This window comes from Hypanus sabinus, chromosome 13 (assembly GCF_030144855.1).
Source record: "Hypanus sabinus isolate sHypSab1 chromosome 13, sHypSab1.hap1, whole genome shotgun sequence".
In the NCBI taxonomy this organism is placed as follows: domain Eukaryota; kingdom Metazoa; phylum Chordata; class Chondrichthyes; order Myliobatiformes; family Dasyatidae; genus Hypanus; species Hypanus sabinus.
Genome location: NC_082718.1, coordinates 54074015 through 54093665, shown reverse-complemented (window position 1 = coordinate 54093665; position 19651 = coordinate 54074015). Strand labels below are relative to the sequence as shown.

General features: G+C 40.2%; 1 protein-coding gene across 7 annotated transcripts in view; it reads right to left on the bottom strand.

Annotated features, from left to right (window-relative positions):
- Window positions 1-19651, bottom strand: part of pde3a (phosphodiesterase 3A, cGMP-inhibited) — a 506801-nt gene that overhangs the window by 253194 nt on the left and 233956 nt on the right. For all 7 annotated transcript variants that reach the window (XM_059987641.1, XM_059987642.1, XM_059987638.1 and 4 more), the window contains exon 2: window positions 8703-8753. In XM_059987641.1, coding sequence (XP_059843624.1) covers window positions 8703-8753 — 51 coding nt within the window. The remainder of the gene's footprint in view (window positions 1-8702; window positions 8754-19651) is intronic.

The window sequence follows — 19651 nt, the reverse complement described above, 5'->3', positions numbered from 1 at the left end:
GAACCTGGACAGCTAAAGCGGGGAGCAGCAGCACTACCCACTGTACTATTACAAAATGGTATGTTAATACATGTGAGGCAAAGCTATCATATTCTGATTAGTGCAATGTGAGCATCTCATCAAACTACTGAACAAAATAGATAGAGGTCTTATATATTAACAAATACTTAACAACTCTGGTGGGTGAATGGTGAGCCTTTATATTATATTAAATGGTAAACAGAGTATAGAATAATGTCAATGGTCCAGATAGTTCTGCTAAATGACAATCCAAGTAGGAAATCATATCTGGTGTACATATGGGTCACAGAAGAAGTTGGCAAGATGTTGATGGCATTGAAGGCTTGGTGTTTTGCTTTGTAAATAATTTTTTCCAATAATGAAGACTCCCTGCGGCTTTACCATTGGCAAGAAAGGGGCTTTCTTGATTGTTGGTGTCTTACTGTTGAAAGATGATCAATCAACTCTAAGTCATTAATATTATAAGGTTAATTTGTGAAATGAGCATCGTGGTTGCCTTCACATGGAAATGGGACTGGAGTGCCACTCTGGTACTTGGACTATTTCAGTTATTTGGTTAGCTGATGTCTGCATATAAAACTACTATTATTTATAAAAATTGTTGTGTTGACAAAAATGAGGTTCAGGACACAGAATAGTACAGCACAATACAGGTCCTTTGGCCCGTGATGTTGTGCCAAACTTCAAACCAACTTAAAGATCATTCCAATTCTTCCTTCTCACATACTTCCTTCCTATAATGAGGTGAACAGAACTGAATTCAATACTCTAAGTGTGATCTAATCAAAGATTTATAAAGGTACAACATTTCCTCACAGTTCTTGAACTCAATCCCCAGACAAATGAAGACTATGGGCCTTCCTTATCACCCTATCAGCTAGCATGGCAACTTTGAGGGATCTAGGGACATGGACCTCAAGAAACCTCTTTTCTCCACATTGCTAAGATTCCTGCCATTAACTTTGCATTTCACCTTCAAGTTTGACCCTGTAAAATGTATCACTTCATACTTTTCTGGATTAAACCCCATTTGCCACTTCTCAGTCCAGCTCTGCATCCTATCAGTGTCCTGTTGTAACCTACAATGACTATCATGTCATCTGCAAATTTACTCACACACCTTTCCATTTCCTCATCAAAGCTATTTATAATAATCACTCAGATCAGGGGGGCCAGAACTGATCTCTGTGGGACACCACTAATCACAGATGTCCAGGCAGAATAAGCTCCATCTATTATCACCCCTGCCTTCTGCAGGGAAGCTTATTCTGGATCCACACAGCCAAGTTTCTCTGGATCCTATGTCTCCTGACTTTCTAAATCAGTGCACCATGGGGAACCTTGTCGAACACCTTAATAAAATTCATATACACCACGCCCACTACTCTGCTTTCATCAATTTGTTTTGTCAATTCCTCAAACATTTCAATTAGGCTCATGAGGCACGACCCGAACCCTCACACCGCCATGCTTACTTACTATCCCTGGTTACTGTCTTTGAAATGCTCAGCCACCAAGAAATCTGTCAGCTGACCAGGTTCATTGTCTACTACTAAATTTAGCATGGACATTCATCTGGTCAGCTGTCTACTTACTGTGTCAGGAATCTTTCATGAACATTCTTAACACTTCTTGCACCAAGAAGGTGCCAATCATTATCAGGGAAGTTTAAGTCACCTATAACAATAACTGTTATTTTTTGCACATTACCAATATTTTGATCCTGATTTACTCCTCAGTATCTCTGTTGCTAGTGGGGAATCTATAGAATATTCTTAATAAAGTGAATACTCTTTTCCTGTTTCTGACTTTCATCCATACAAACACAGTAAACGATCCCTTCTCAATGTCCTCACTTTTAGCAGCTGTGATACTATCCCTGATTAGCAATGCTACCTCCCAACCTCTTTTAACTTCATCCCTGTCTTTTCTGAAACATCTAAACCTCAAAACATCCTGCAATCATTTCTGCCCTTGTGAAAGGCAAGTCTCTGTCATGGCCACACAATGTAGTTCCATGTGCTGATCCATGCTACAAGTTTCATCACCCTTGTTCATGCAGAGCATGGTTGGATGGAATTGGAAGTGCTGCTGTTCTTATGCACTTCTAAACTAATCCTTCTAGATGGTGGAGGCTATGGCTTGCAATCAAATAGCCAGCACTGTAATTTTGCTGCTGTTTTCTGATGTGTGGGAGAGTTAGCATCAGATCATTTGGGTATGCATGGCTAGAAGGTCAGTGGAGCCCATACAGAGCACGAGTAGCCAAAGAGCATACAAAAGGCACATTGCTAAAGAATTCTATTGGGGCTATGACTGTATATGTTTGGCAGATAGTCACAGGGTGGGGTAGTGTTGGGAAGTATGTCCAATATAGGAGATTATGGACTGATTGCTGTTCATTGGCCAGCGATCGGAAGGTTGAGGGCTGGCAGATTGCTTAGAGATTCAGGGAGTCATTGGTAGGGTCAAGAAATAGGATAGTGGACAAAAATGGGAGCCACTTTGGTCAGGAAATCAGTGTTTGGGGGAAGCACAAAAATCAAGCTGGGATCACACTGTCTGTTAGCAATTGTCATGGGCGCAAGCTGCTCCTGAAGTGAAAGAGTCAATTAAGATATTTCGTAAAGGAATCCTTCTGGAGAGAGCTGTCAGTGGCAGAATCTTTGGGCTGGCACCTGCCAACAAGCACCATGGCTCAGTTCTTTAGCTGACCATGAATAAAAGTTGGAAATAGTATTCCACAGTGATGTACATGCTCCAGCTCCTTTCTGCTTTAATGTATTGAATGTAGAGATTTCAGAAGTAAAACTGTAGATTCTAAAGCTCACAGTTAGTCCCTGATTTTCCCTTAAGTTTTATTGTTCATTATGTTTGAATAGGGAGACACAAAAAATATAGGACACCGTGATACAATTTCGAGGCTCCGCATTCTTCCTTTAGTAAAGTGGTTGAAAGAAAACTACTTTTATTAAGAGCTTGTGCAAGAGTTTTGACTGTCCTTTTCGAGTTGAAGGGGGTGGTGAGATGGTTGGAGAGAATGGTGAGATGGTCGAAGGGGCTTGTGAGATAGTCAAAGGGGGTGGTGAGATAGTCAAAGTGGGTGAAGAGATGGGTGAAGGGAATGGTGAAATGATTGAAGGTGTGGTGAGTTGGTCGAAGGGGTGGGGAGATAGTTGAAGCGGGTGGTGAGATGGGTGAAAGGGGTAAAGAGATGGGTGAAGGGGATGGTAAAATGATTGAAGGGGTGGGGAGATGGCTGAAAGGGTGGTGAGAAGGTCGAAGATGGCGGTGAGGTGTTTGAAGGGGGTGATGAAATAGCTGAAGGGATGATAAGATGGTTGAAAGGGATAATAATGTTCGAAGAGGATGGTGAGATAGGTGAAGGGGGTGGTGAGATAGTCAAAGCGGGTGGTGAGATGGGTGAAGGGGGTGAAGAGATGGGTGAAGGGGATGGTGAAATGATTGAAGGGATGGTGAGATGGTTGAAAGGGTGATGAGAAGGTTGAAGGTGGTGGTGAGATAGGTGAAGGTGGTAGTGAGGTGGTCAAAGGTGGCGGTGAGGTGTTTGAAGGGGGTGATAAGATGGTTGAAAGGGGTAATAATGTTCGAAGAGGATGGTGAGATGGTTGAAAAGGAGGGAGGATAAGATGGGTGAAGGAGGTGGTGAGATGCGAAAGGGATGGTGAGGTGGTTGAAGGAATGGTGAGATAGTCGAAGGGGGTGGTGAGATAGTCGAAGTGGATGGTGTGATGGTTGAAGAGTGGAGAAGTCACATAATTTGTGCATCCAGCTTTTGGATATTCTTGCTGATTGCATGCGAGTGAATAATGTGCATCAGTTAGATCAATGCCTTCTAAAGTCAAAAGCACAAAATATTGATTGAGACAACTCTTAAGACTTAATCACAATGCAATGAGTTGAAACAAACTTGACATATTGTTAGCTCTGCAAGGGGAAGAGATTAGCAAGCAGATACAGGAAATGGTCAAGGCTGTGTTCAAAGCTACTTTGAAGCAATGCAACATCCATTTCACCTCCTGGGAATCCATTACTGCTCAAATTGGAGAAGGGAGATTCACAATTGTGTCAAGAACATCTTGGCAGAGAACACAGAAACCTGATATAAGTAACAAAAGGAGTGCATCTTCTCACAAAATTCTATCCTCACTAGATAGATCATGCCCTTATCAGCAGAAGAGTCTTAAGTTCTCAGAAACCAAGATAGGAGGCACAAAATCATAGTGGAAGCAGATCACTATTGAACCCAAGAATTAATGAACCAATGAAATAATTAAGCTGAGACAATGATATTCCTAATGAGTTCCAGGTCATGTGTATACACAGTAGAGTAACCACAGAGAGAGACATGCTAGGCTCAGGACCTAAGATTCTTTCCATTTCAGTCCAAAGTCATCCCTCAATGACAATACCAGTCCCAGATAACACAACTGTACAAACAGGTTAATTGCAAGCACTTAGTCTCCATGGACTAAGAACCGGGAAATCCTGGAAGGCTCATTGCAATTGTTATTGAGTAGCATTAAATCCAGGGGAACATTCCATATAAAAATGTTTAAGGTAATTAGTGGTGCCACTAAGACTAGAAAAAAAAACACACACATTTAATTATTTTTCACTGGAACACATTCAATCACAATAGCCAAAACAACACTGTTTTGGAGTGTAATAGTTACCATTTCTTTCATTATAATTCACATCAACCATTGCATCTTTGCCAACACAATATATCAAAACAAAGAACAAGAGAGTAAAAATAATTAGAAGTTTGTCATTTTAATCAGACTAAATATGCTCTGGATATTACATAGAAAACAAAGAAAAAAATAAGCCATGTGACTGAATCAGTATCTGCAAGCATTTGTGATACTTCCTTCCCCTTTCTCGATCTCTCTATTGCCATCTCGGGAACAAACTGTTGACAGACATCTTTTATAAACCAACCAATTCCCACCATTATCTTGACAATACTTCTTCCCATCCTGTCTCCTCTAAAACTGACACTCCCTTTTCTCAGTTCCATTGTCTCTCCGGCATCTGTCCCTAGGATGAGGCTCTCCTTTCCAGGACATCTGAGACATCCTCCTTCTTCAAAGAACAGTAATTCCCTTCCTCCACCATTGACACTGCCCTCACTCACATCTCCTCCACTTCCCAAATGTCCACACTCACATATTCCCACTGCTTTAACAATGATAAAGTTCCTTTTGTCCTTACCTGCCACCCCATGAGACTCCACATGCAACACATCATTATCTGCAACTTCTACCTTCTCCAAAGGGACCCTGGCAAATCTTTGCCTCCCTTCCTCCCAACTCTCTGCACTTTCTACAGGGAATCCCTTGCCCCATAGTCCCTCTCCACTAATCACCCTCCAGGCCCTTATCCCTTTCACCTCCATTCAGAACCCCAAACAGTCCTTCCAGGTGAGGCAACATTTCACCTGTGAATCTGCTGGGGCCATCTATTATGTTCAGTGCATCTGAATTGGCCTCCTATACATTGGTGAAGCCCACCATAAATTGGGGAACCGCTTCAGTGAGCACCTCTGATCCATCTGCCAAAAGCAGGAATTCCCAGAGGCCATACATATTAATTCTGCTTCCCACTCCTGTTCTGACATTCGGTCCGTAGCCTCCTCTTGAGGTCACCCTCTGGGTGGAGGAGCAACACCTTATATTCTGTCTGGGTAGCCTTCAACCTGATGGCATCAATATTGATTTCTCCTTCTGATAAAAAAAAATCCCTGCCCCTCCCCTCTTCTCCTATTCCCCATTCTGGCCCTGTACCTCTTCTCACCTGCCTATCATCTCTGCTGGGTCCTCTCCTCATTCCCTTTCTCCAGTGGTCCACTCTCCTCTCCAGCCCTTTACCTTTCCTACCCACCTGACTTCACCTATCACCTTCTCCTCCTTTTTATTCTGTCTTCCCCTTTCCTTTCTAATCCTGAAGGAGGATCTCTGCCCAAAACATTGACTGTTTATTCATTTCCATAGATGCTGCCTGACCTGCTGAGATCCTCCAGCATTTTGCATGTGTTATTTTGGATTTCCAGCATCAGCAGAATTTCTTGTGTTTATGATCTGCTAGTATTTATGTTTTCCTCAAATAATCTCTGATTCTTCCTGATCCAACTTTATCTGTACAGTCCTCTGTTCATTATTCAACTGTCCCATTTATGTGGCAACATGTCCACATACTTTGCCTCAGTTACTCCCTGAGGAAGTTAGTCCACATTCACACCATACACTGAATACAGAAGTATCATCTGAATTGTAAACTTGATTCCCAGTTTCCTGATTGTCCTATACTACAATTTTGTTCTCCAAAGCAGAAACAATTTCTCCTTTAAAATCCTCGTATAGAGCAGGATTTCCCAACCTGGGGTCCACAGACCACTTGCTTAATGAAATTGGTCCAGGGCATTTGAAAGGTTGGAAACCCCAGCTGTAGAGCATCCCTCAGATGACAATGTAGGGAGCCCGCCTAATTATTTTTACTGCAACACACACAGAATAGTTGGACGGTGGTGTTGTTGCATCCACACCGAACTTCGAAGCAAGTGGTCCTGGGTTTGAATTTGGCCATCTCCTTGCACACTCTCCATCTGTGCTGGATAAAGTTGTGAAGGAGAGGGGAAGGTTGCTGCCAGATGCACCACAAGACACAGCAAGGTACAACAACACGCAGAATGGAAGCAGTTGTGGAGACAAAGTCGATATTTCAGGCCAAGTTCCTTCATCAGGACCTGCTGAGTTCCACCAGAGTTGTTCTAGAATTCCAGTATCTGCATAATCCCTTGTGTCTTTATTTTTGTTTGCTAGGCATAATTATCTGGTTAATTTATTTGACTTGCAAATCATTATTTAAATAGTTTTTCTTGTGTCACAAAAACAATTACAGAGGGGTTCCAAAATGATATACATTCACAACTATCTAGGATCATCTCACTGAAGATCCTCAATAGCTAATATGGACAATGATGAAATTCCTCTGTAGACTCATTTCCCTATAGAGACCGAGGGACAAATGAGATGTTGAGAGCATCACGAAGGGAGGCTGAGAAGAGAGAATGCTTCAGAATCACCGTGTGGGGTTCAGTGAGAGGATTTCAATGGAGTTAGAGGATGAATTGCAGCTGAGTTTTAAAGAAAATTTTGGGTGGATCAAAGGACTATTGTGTGGGTCAAAATGGGGATAGTGGTGGGGGCACTGGTGGGGTTACAAAGGGACACACAGATGTGATTGGTCATTGGATGGAGTGGATGATAAAATGGTCAGATGGATAAAGGGGCTTGAGTCCAGGCAAGTGAAGAACATTCAGGTTAGTCAATGACTTGGCACTAGGCAGATAGTGTGGAGATAATCTTGCTGATGTCTTACGTGGCAGTTTACAGGTCTCAATGATGAGGATGTAAGACAGAAATCATGTTGGGTTCATAGGAACTTGGCAGGCAGGAGGAAGGAGATAATTCCTTAAATTCTCAGAATTACAATTTAAACTAAGTCTGGATGAAGAAGGCACCTTGGACTCTAGGGCAGCAAGCTTGTGGGATGCAGCTCATTACTTTCTACTAAAGGAGGTACACTACCCTGAAATTAAGAACTGCCACAGCATTTGCCAATACCCAGTATACATGGACTGATGGGCGACATCAAACAAACCTTATATTTGAATTGAAATCATTGTGCATAGCCAACAGTCCCAGAAAGCAAACTGCCTTTTCCTCAAATTTACAATGGCTCACAAGCCCCAAAATGTGGACATCCAACTTTGTGTCTTTTGTATAAGTAGTAACTAGAATTGCACAATGGACTCAATGCAGAGTAAACATGCTTGTTACAAATATAGCTTCACCACTCTACTTTTCAATATTATCCTTTGAAAAATAACCCCTGGTTTGCTCTTGTTCTTGACCTTACTGAACTGGTCTGCAAGTTATATTGACTTGTGCATTAGCACTCCCAAAGCTGTTTTTCCTCCATACCATTAAGAAACTTAATTTCTGTGTAATATGATACCCCCATGTTCTGACCCAAATATTGTAAACACTTGTCCATGCTCATTTGTTAATTACAGTACATGTCTATTCCCCCGATATGTTTCATTAACCTATTAGGAGGCATCTTAACAAAGGTTTTTTGGAGCTTCAAATAGATCTTCATTGTCTATTTTTTACCACACAGAGGCCAAAATCTCCAAAACTTTGCTTAAGCAAGACTTTCCCCTTTGGTTCCCTATCATTTTATTGATAACTTCCAAAAGATTCTTTATTTTCTCTTAACAAAGGTCCATTTACATTTCTTGCTACCAGTGTAAAGCTGACCAGCCTGAGGTCCTTGTATGGATCTCATCGCCTTTGTCAAATGTAGACAATGTCAGCTTTGCACCAGTCTTCTCCTAGTATCTCAGTTTAGTTTATGGCTGTTTAAATATAAATCCACAGCTTTAGTATTGCAACATTATACAGAAGTTGAAAAAGACATCCATCAAAAATAGTTTATGTAACCACTTGCAAAAATTAAAAATATATAAAAAAACAAATATACTCAAATGTAGATTTGTCTAGGATTTGCTTTTTTTACTACTATGGATTAACTGAATAAAAAGGGTGTGGTATATCTCCCCTGCTGGTACAAAGGTTGTTCTGAACACTAACCTGTGATCCTCTGTAGGCACGCTTATGATCCCATTCAGAGTGTGAAAAGACCTGAAAGAAACAAAAGTGGCGTTTAGCAGAGTGTTAACAGCAGCAGTGTAAACACAAATGAATAAGCACCATATTGCTGCTACTTATTAATTACGAAGGACATAGAAACATTTTAACACAGTACAGACCCTTCAGCCCACAATGTTACACCAACCTTTTAAAGTAAAATCAATCTAATCATACCTCCTACATAGCTCTCCATTTTTGTAATCACCCACATGCCTATATATAGAACACCACTGATTTAGATAAGGACTACAAAATATGACACATTTCTGCATTTTCTCATAATAGCAATGCCTTCGTGGATACTTCAGTAAGATTCTGCAATTTGTTGCTTTATTGGCAATGTTAGCCTATTTGAAGCAAGTAAGAGGAACTACATTAATGTGGTAGACAGGAGAAATTATAAGAAGTATTAATTCAGCCACAAAAATGGGAGATAAGTTTATTACGAAGTGCTTATAAAATAAGAAGTGTGTTTATTATATATATATTGTCAAATAGGATGTGAAACATCATAAAATGCACAGTGTCACTTTATTAGGTACACCTTTATACCTGCTCATTAATGCAAATATCTAATCAGTCAATTACATGGTAGCAAGTCAATGCATAAAAGCTTGCGGACATGGTAAAGAGATTCATATGTTGTTCAGACTAAACATCAGAATGGAGAAAAAATTTTATCCAAGTGGCTTTGACTGTGAAATGAGAGTTGGTGCCAGACAGGTTAGTTTGAGTATCTCAGAAACTGTCTCTAGAGTTTTCAGAAAAAAATCATCTGGTGAATGGCAGTTCTATGGGCAAAACCACCTTGCTAATGAGGGAGGTCAGAGAAGAATGGCCAGACTGGTTGAAGCTGACAGGAAGGTGACAGTAACTCAAATAACCACACGTTACAACAGTGGTGTGCAGAAGAGCATCTCTAACAGATAACACATAGAATCTTGAAGTGGATGGGCTACAGCTGCAGAAGACCACAACAGGTTCCACTCCTGAGGCCACTTTATTATGTACACTATACAGTGAGACTAAGTGATGTGCTTATTAAATGGGTTTTAGAAATAGATGATGCACTCGCTATAGGAATACTGGAAAATAAAAAACATGTTTGTTGCACAGAATTGACAATGGAGCACTGGATCTTCCATGGGCTGAATTGAGTTAATATTTGAATATGGTAAAATGAATATTTGCCCATTGATAGTTCGTCAGCTGAACTTGTAATCGTAATTTGGTAACGCAACAGTGATCAAGCCAGAATTGCTAATGGTTCAATTTAGATAGCATTATACTCCACCTGAGTGCACCAGACAACCGCATGGCTTCTCTGGGCCGCTAAGTGAACAAGGTGTGCTGTCACCTTGTGCACTTAGTCTGTGGGAAATCTGAGGGTAGAATCATTCTGTGCTGCATAAACAAACCCTGAACTTTGCTGTACAAATCATATAAAAATAATATCCTGCAGTAATGTCAGGCTGTAATTTTATTTCAGAGTTTGAGGTCAGATAACGGTTACTTACAACATCATCATCTAAATGCTTTGATGAGATTACAGCTTTGCAATCACGATTACTGTCAGTTAGCCATTATTCTCAACATAAATCTTTTCATTCCAGCTTAACCTGTCCCTGAAACAGTGTCATAAAACACCTACCCTATTGGAGATCTTTTTGATATTAGGATAAATGCTTTTGTCAAACAGGTTGCACGCTAACTTGGAGCTAATTACAAGCCCTCATCAAATTCAATTTAGTGAGCTTGCCAATGGCCTCCAGATGAAATCACCGGTAATAGCAAAGGAGAGCCTGAAGAGAACAAAGAAAGTGAGAATGCTTTTCTGTACTGTCCCATTCCTGTCTCCCTCCCTCCCTCTATGGATGTAGTTTGGTCAACCCATGCTTTAAATATACCCAATGACTTGGTCTCCACAGCCATTTTTAAAGCAGAGATTGAGAGGTCCTTGATGGTGTCAAAGGTCATGGGGAGAAGTCAGGAGAATTGGTTGAAAGAGATTTAGTTATGATCAAATGGCTATGCAGACTCAATGGGCTGAATAGCCTCATTCTGCTTCTATGTCTTATAGTCATAATCTTCGGCTATCCCAAAACACCTTAGGAACTTTGAATCTTACAAATTCAGGAGAATATTATAACACTCACAAATACCTCACAAACATGAAGTGTTCAAAGACCAAATAATATTGTCTTAAAATAAATTAATTCATAAATAAATACTGCCCAGTACAAAATTTCTTGAAAAAGTACAGAACAGTCTTCTATGTGCACCCTGGGTGATCAGGCCAATATCTCTTCTGAGAAGGTTGTGTTCTGGGCAAGAGTCATCCCTACATTTGTGCTTGGGCTCTGGATTGAATCCACACAGTCACGGCAGAGGAAGATTCCTAGCACTATTGCAGGAATTTCCTTCTGAGATACTTCCACTACATTCTTTTGGTGTCATTGCTTTGAAAGTAAAATTGGACAATCTAAACTGATTAATTTACATCAGTCCCATGGAATTAATTTTGTCTTTGCTAAACATAACAGCAGAGGAGTTCCTTCCTTCAGGAAAAAGGAAGAACAGGTTTAATTGTTTCTGACAAATTGTGAACACTGTGGAATAAACATGACATACATGTGCAATTAGACAGGCTAATTCATGGGATTTATTTATTTGTTGATTCATGTAGAGATACAGCATGGTAACAGGCCCTTCTGGCACATGAGCACATGCTGCCCAATTATACCTGTATTACCAATCAACCTACTAATCTTTATGTCTTTGGAATGTAGGAGGAAATCAGAGCACCCAGAGGAAACCCATGCAGTCCTGGGAAGTCTGTACAAACTCATTATAGACAACAGTGAAATTCAACCCAGGTCACTGGTACTCTAATGGCATTATGCTAACCACTACGCTACTGTGCCACACGCGATAGGAGAGTTGCTTTTATCCTGAGTGGCTGAGGAAATTAGATCCATTTGCTATGATTTTTAGAAGAATAAAGAGACATCTGACTGAATAAAGGAACAATGGGAAACAGTTCTGGAACATTTGAAAAGCAAAAAAATTGCAGATCTTGGAAACCTGAAATAGAAATAGAAGAGGCCGAGAATGCTCTGTAGGTCAGGCAGATAGAAACAGAACTGATGGTTTAGGTCAATGAGCTTTCAATAGGTACATTTAATGTCAGAGAAATGCATACAATATATATCCTGAAATACTTATTCATCAGAGCAGTGGAATCTGAAATGATAATTTGAAAAAACAGCATTAAGAATTTCAGCACCAATAAGGTTTGCTGAGAAGTGATATTATGGACATAAAAGAAGGTAGTCATGAGGAGGACATGGGATTGTGAGCTCATTGCAGCTTCAAATTATCGGTTCAAAATGCACGCTTGGTTCATTCAGATGGAGAGTGGCTGAAGAAGGGGAATGGATCATGTCTTGGAGATGGAGTCTGTGACAGGAACAAAAGACACAATGATTTTAGTTTTCCACATTACTTGTCTCGACGATATATACAACGTAGGATGAACAGACTGAGAAAGTAGAGACAAAGGAGATATCAAAAGGAAGCAGAGGAGACATCATCTGAAGGTGTCATTCTCCATGAGTTAGATGAGCTTGCTGAAGAAAAGGACTTGAAGAACTCAGAGTGAAAGTTTTCATCATACTGTGAAATGGTAGCAGTGGACACTCAGCGCAGGATGATATATAAGTAAACACGATAGCAAAAATAGGCACACACCGTTGCAGGAAAGGAACTTGAACTGGAAATGGTGTATCTGAACAAATGATTGCATATGAACAGAAGAAACAGAAGCAGGAGTAGAACGTTTGGTCGATTGTGCCTACTCTATCATTCAACACCAATAAATTTCAATTTCTCACCAATACACCGAGTGGCCACTTTATAAGGTACGTCTGTACACTTTTCTGATAATTCAAGTATCAAATCAGTCAATCATGTTGCATTGACTCAATGCATGAAAGCATGCAGTTGTTCAGGCGAAACATTAGAATGGGGAACAGATGTGATCTAAATGACTCTGCCCGTGGAGTGTTTGTGGGTGCCAGATGGGGTGGTTTGATAATCTCAGAAACTGCTGAGCTCCTGGGATCATCACTCATAACTGTCTCCAGAGTTTACCGTGAGTCATGTGAAAAACAGAAATCATCCAATGAACAGCGGTTCTGTAGGTGAAAATGCCTTGTTAATGAGAGAAACCAGAAAAGAATGGCAAAACTGGTTCAAACTGAGAGGAAGATAAAATGAATTTAAAAAAACGTGTTGCAAGAGTGGCGTGAAGAAGGGTATCTCTGAGTGCACAGCACGTTGAACTTTGAAGTGGATGGGCTACAGTGGCAGATTACCACACCGCGTTCCACTCTTGTAAAAAAATAAAGTGGCCACTGAGTGCATACTGTCTTTCTTTTCCTCAACTAAAGTGGACAAAGTCACAACTTTTCCAGATTTTACTTCATCTGGTATATCCTTGCCATTAACTTAACCTGCCTACGTTCCCTATGAGGTTGCTGCGTCTTCCTACACTGCACCATCAGCAAATTTGGATATTTTGCATTTGACTCCCTCATCCAACCATTAGTTTAGATTGCGAGCAGCAGGGGTGCAACACCATTCACTGTGTATCCCGCTTGCCAAAGCCTCCCAACCTCAGAATGACCAATATTTTAATGCTTAGCTTTCTGCCTATTAACCATTGCACAGTTTGTGCCAGTATATTATTCCTAATACCACACTCTCTAACTTTATATTATCTGTGCCTCATTCATGACAATGTGCTTCATAAAGATGCTTGTGGTGTAGACTGAAATAGTGTGATAACATCATATAGCATGGAAACAGAACTCTAAGTATACTAAAGTCTGAGTCGACCACTTGTGAATCCTATTTTATGAGCCCCCCTTGCATACCTCACCTGTTCTACCACTTACTTACACATAAGGGAAATTTGCAGTGACTAATTAACCAACCAACCCACAGGCGCTATGGTAGCATAGTTGTTAGTGCAGTGCAATTAAAGCTTGGGGCATTGGAGTTTGGAGTTTAATTTTAGTATCCTTATAAGAAAGTTTCTACATTCTTCCCATGGTTTCCTCCAGATGATCTGATTTCCTCCCAGAGTGCAAAGACATATGGGTTAGTAGGTTAATTGGTCATTGTAAATTGTCCTGTGATTAGGCTAAGGTTAAATAGCAGTGCAGCTCATTGGTCTGGAAGACCTCTTCTGTGCCGCATCTCTAAATAAAAAAAAGTAAATAAAATATCTTTGGGAGATGTAACAAGATCTACAACAATTAAATTGGATGTAAGAAATGGACATTTTTCTTTAACACAATTGATGAGTTATCCAGTAACCTACTACCTAATGCATATGTTAAAGGAACAAACCACTTCTGCTTCCTTCTTCACAGATACACTTTGAGAAGATTGCTCACTGGGAAATGTTCATTCTTGCCTTGCAAAGTCAGAAAGCTGATAAACCTGGATGGTAGTGGCTTCAATAATGTTTGATTGTGTATAGCCAAGGATGGCCCAAGCTTTTAGAAAGTCAGTAATATTGAAACTCGATTATTGCCATCTCCATTGCTCCTCACTTAGATATAGCTGCGATTGTAAAGGATATTTGATGCTGTCCATGATGTAATAAGAACCAAAATTACCAGCCAGATGGCTGGTGAGAGAATTGTTCCAGCAACTCAGTATTTTCTCTCCCTGAGACATATAAAGTCCAGGAAGCTGTCACTATGTCATGGGACACTCATTGCTTTAGAAATTTTGTGCATCATTCATGTAGCTGTGTTCCAGCACCATCAATCAGAGCCCACTCTTGGCCATTCCATGCACAGCCACAAGGGAAAGTGGTAGAAGGCATACTAGCTACCCAGAGTTATTACAAAAAGAGTCAGCGGCCAAAACAATCTGGAACTACCCAAATGCACGATGATAAAGCAAAACATCCTTTTCACAATGTGTACTTCTGGGACATAGTGGGGGCAGCAATGACTGTGGGAAAAAAAACAAGGAGAGGTAAGCACAAAGTACACTGCAGATGCTGTGGTCAAATAACATATACAAACAAGCTGGATGAACTCAGCAGGTCGGGCAGCATCCGTTGACTGGTCATTTCAATGGATGCTGCCCGACCTGCTGAGTTCATCCAGCTTGTTTAAACAAGGAGAGGTAATTGGCTATATGAATTCCTGCTTGACCCATTACAGGAAAAGCCCTCCCCACCACTGAGCACATCTACAAGAGCACTGCCACACCCAGGATCTAGGCCATACTCTCTTCTCACTGCTGCCGTCAGGAAGGAGGTCCCAAACTACCAGGTCAGTAATAGATATTACCCTTCAACAATCAGGCTCCTGAACCATTGTGGATAACTTAACACAACTCAACTTTAAACTGAGTCCACAACTTATGAACTAACTTCAAGGACTCTACAACTCACATTCACAGTATTATTTATTATCATTATCATTATTATTATTATTTGTATTTGCACAGATTGTCTTCTTTTGCACATTGGTTTTTGTGTGTAGTTTCTCATTGATTCTATTGTATTTCTTTGTTCTACAAGAAAATAAATCTCAGGATAGTATATAGTGACATCTATGTACTTTGAAATAAAATTACTTTGATGTTGCATTCATTAAATGACAGAGCAAAAAGATGATGGACATCGAGCTTCATTTTCCTTCTGTTTCCTGATTGCCCTCAGTTGTGTGGCTAGCTGATCCAATACACATCGCCTTACATTTTACAAACAGTGAGAAAGGAAAGTGCTTGCTGTTGATTTGAAAGAAAGATTCCCAGAAAGACCTAGAAACTTTCGAGGCATCAATCACCTCTTTTCTGATGTGAGGCAGTGAGGCATTAGCTACAACTAGTACTTGGCACTGGCAGATATGATATCATCATGCTGGCTGAGTGGTCAATCAAATTGCTGAATTCTTGCAATCAGAAAACTTATGAGGTAAAACACACCAAGCATGAGAAATAGCTCTTCATCTTGCAGTGGGCCATATTGCGATCTCTGGACTCAATGTTGATTGTTTTTAACTTCAGTTAACTTGCTCTTTCATTTGGTCTGTAGCAGACCTGGCTGCTTTTGGCTGTCATCATTTTGACTCATCTTTTCTTAGGTTATTGTTTGTGGACTGGCCTGCTGGTCATGGCACATGGCTTCGCAACACATTACATGGACAAAGCAACTTAAAGTGTTGTTAATTACACCATTAACTCACGTTGCTCTCACCTTTACAGAGATATTCCCTTTTGTTTTGTCCATCCTCTCCCCAAATCTACCAGCACACTCACTCTTACACAGAAAACTGAGTTGTTTTTCTCTTTCACTTTGTGCTTCTGAAAAGTTAACTGTTTCCCCTCCACCAATGTTGCCTCACTCGGTGAATGTTTACAGCACTTTCTGTCTTTACTTCAGATTTCCAACAACCTTCTTATTATTTTTGCAAATAAAAATAATTTTGAAAGAATTTGCAGGAATTAAGATTAAAATGTGGAAAATTACAGTATACGTAAAACTGCAAATAATCAATAATGATTTTGAAATATTTACTTGAGAAAATTCCAACAGACATTAAAAAAATTTTGTACAACCGAACAAGTTGGGTGTCACAGTAATGTAGCGGTTAGCACAATGCTATTAAGGCTCAGGGCATTCCGGAGTTTGGAACTTAATTCCAGCACCGGTCTGTAAAGAGTCTGTATGTCCTCCCCTTGGAACGTCTGGGTCTTCCCCAGGTGCTCTGGTTTCCTCCCACGGTCCAAAGATGTACAGGTTAGAAGGTTAATTGGTCATTGTAAATTGTCCGTGACTAGGTTAGGGTTAATTGGGTTTTTCAGGGTTGCTCGGCATAGCTCAAATGGCAAGAATGACCTACCCAATGTTGTATTGCTAAATAAAATAAGTTGGTAATTATTTCCCAGTCCAACATTAAAATACCTACAAACACCTTGTGGATCAAACACAAAGCACAACATTTTAAAGGCTTCTTTACCATTGAATGTTCAGAAATCAGAAATATTTCCTTTCCTCTCTCAGTACTCTCCCAACTTCCCTTTACTGACAACTAACTTACTCGTGTATGTTGCACAGTTCTGATGAAGGTCCTTTGATCTGAAACATTTTTTCAACTTTCTTCTCTCATCCCCTTCCAGCTTGTTCTGCTTCTAGTTTGTTTCAGGAATGCCTTAATTTCTCACCAGTTCACTGGACAACAGTGAAAGCAGGTCTCCCTGCCGGGAGTCAGGGAGACTCGGGCATTAGATTCTGAATTTCCACATTATTTGAGCAGTTACATTAGTTGCTGTCATATTTCTTTCCTCACAGTAATCAGAACACCGACAGTCTTGCAAAATACTCACTGGAAATTCTGGATCGTTACAGTGTTTGAACATCCTCTTCTCTACCATTTCTTAAGAAAACTGCATCCCTCTTTGGCACAGATAGGAACTTCAGACCCAGCTTCTACCAGTAGCTTCCAATCCAAAGATTGTCACCTTGATGTGGAGGCAATTATTACAAAAAAAAAGCTGCGTTCTTTTCAACATTGGAGTTTTAAGGAAGGCAGTTCAGAGAATCATGGGAACAGTCTGTTCTAATTCTCTGCTGTCACTTTGCCACATTATCCACTTGGGACTTTCTACACTGTGGCTGCTGCTAACACGATCTGCCAATTCTTTTGTAATGTGGCTTTGCTTTCCTGTCCAACGCTTTATGCTTCAATATTTCCAACTGAAACTTTATCCTTTCTTGTAGAGATATTTGCTGATGCATTTGTGTCCTTAGGCTGCCAGTTAGCTCAAGTAGACAACTTCTAGGTACTGCATCCACTTCCATCTTGACCTTCTCACACTTGTAATTCCATCCTTCATTTTTACCATCTTGGTCTCCCTAGTCCCACCCTTAAACTAGACAGCACAAATCCAAACATCAAAATCCAGCTGGCAACCATCATCTTGCACAGCAATAGTTTGATTTGGACAAAAGACAATTGGAAAATCTTCAAGGTGGTAAAGAAACTAATCCACCCGATCCTCTGACAAAATACGTTCAGTCTTCCTGGACTGAACACTAAAAAAAATCAGAACATTAATTGCTAACCACAACGACTAGTCTGGTCTGGGAAGTAAATGCACATGCACTCAATACAGTGCCAGTCTCAGAGGGAAGACGCATGCCTTATGTGAAGTATGAGGTGGAGATTAGGACGTAACATTGTACTCCCAATACTCTGACTCATTGTCTTTTTAGTCCCATGCTGTGACTGATGGGAGGTGAGGAAGTCAAGCCCGTTCCCTGCACTCTCAATTGTCTCCTGTTAAAACTTATTGAAGAGAATATGTAGAATTTCAGGGAACTGTTTTAATGAAGAAAAAGAGGAAAAAGCATTTTTGAAGTACATTTGCTGTTGTTGTCTTGGGAAGGCAACATTCTATTTGTTCTTAGCAACGTCCCATAAACAGCAATTTGGCAACATCCGGATAATCTACAATTGAAACCATTGCATTCTTTCACTGCCATCTTCAATGCCAAGTCACAAACTACAATGCTTTGCTAGAATTAAACATCCTCAGTCTGGATTTCAATTAAACTCATCCCTCCCTCTCTTGGCCTTTCAATCATCCCTCAGATTTAGCTGTTTTACCATTGGCTGTCAAGGCTCGGTGCTCCATAATTTCCTTCTTTTGCATCACTTTACTGCAAACTCTTTCTTCTCCAGGATACTCCTTAAAAACTGCCTCTTTGCCTTAGTCCTTTGCTCACTAAATGTCAGATTTTGTTTGAGAAAATGTCCACAAAACATCTTGAAACGCTTTGCTTTGTTACGGGTGCTACTTCAATACAAATTTATGTTGTTGCCTTGGGAGCAAATGCAACTCTTTCAATGTTCCACAATTTATAGAAGTGCTTATTCTATTCATGCGTTAATATAAAGTCTTGCTGTACTTTCATCTTCTCCAGGACGCAGAAACAGTCAACACATATGCAAAGATTCAAAGCCAATGAGCTGCCTCCCACTAGTAATATAAATTACTGACAATCAGTCCAAAATTACTCTTCCTATGCTAAACGATGCAAAGTGTAGACAACTTTCCATTTAAATAACTGCATGTTTTCACTTACAAGCAGCATAAGCTTTACATGGTCAAACCTTTTATTCTTGGATCAGCTTCCTGTAGGATTAGGACAGTTTGGAATAAATAATATCTAACCACTGCCTATCCTAAGAACACTTCACAATGTGTGTGGAAGTTCACTAACAAAAGGATTTTTGGAATTTGAGTCAGTAGTTAAAGAATAAACTCTCCACATAAAATTGATAAACATCAAAAAGTGCCTTGTTGTAAAAAAAACAATGGCTTATTAACTAGTATTCAGGGAAGCTAAATATGGTTTTCTCACCTTGTTCCAGTATGCATGAGACTCCTGTCCTACACCAATGTGGCTGTTGCCTCACGTGGTCAAACAAACCACTCCCAAATCAGTTCCACTGAAGAACTGCAACTAAAAGCCAACCACCAACTCTCTCCCAGAAGAAATTAAGGATGGACAATAAATGCTGACCTTGCACTCTGAAGATCAAAGTATAAACAAAAATTGAAGTGGGTCTTCTAACGTTTGAAGAATTATGGTGAGCTTGCACATTCCCAAGCATTTTCAGAAATTTGCATTTCCCTAGGCACCCTCGGCCGTAACTAAAACGTCTGTTGTCAAGAACATCTATAATTTGTGTGAAGGTAAAGGGTGCCTTCAACAGTTGGTGATATTGCACAGAGGAGAGAATATTTGGCTCTGTATACACCTTAGCTGGGAGATCATGTTACTGATATAAAAT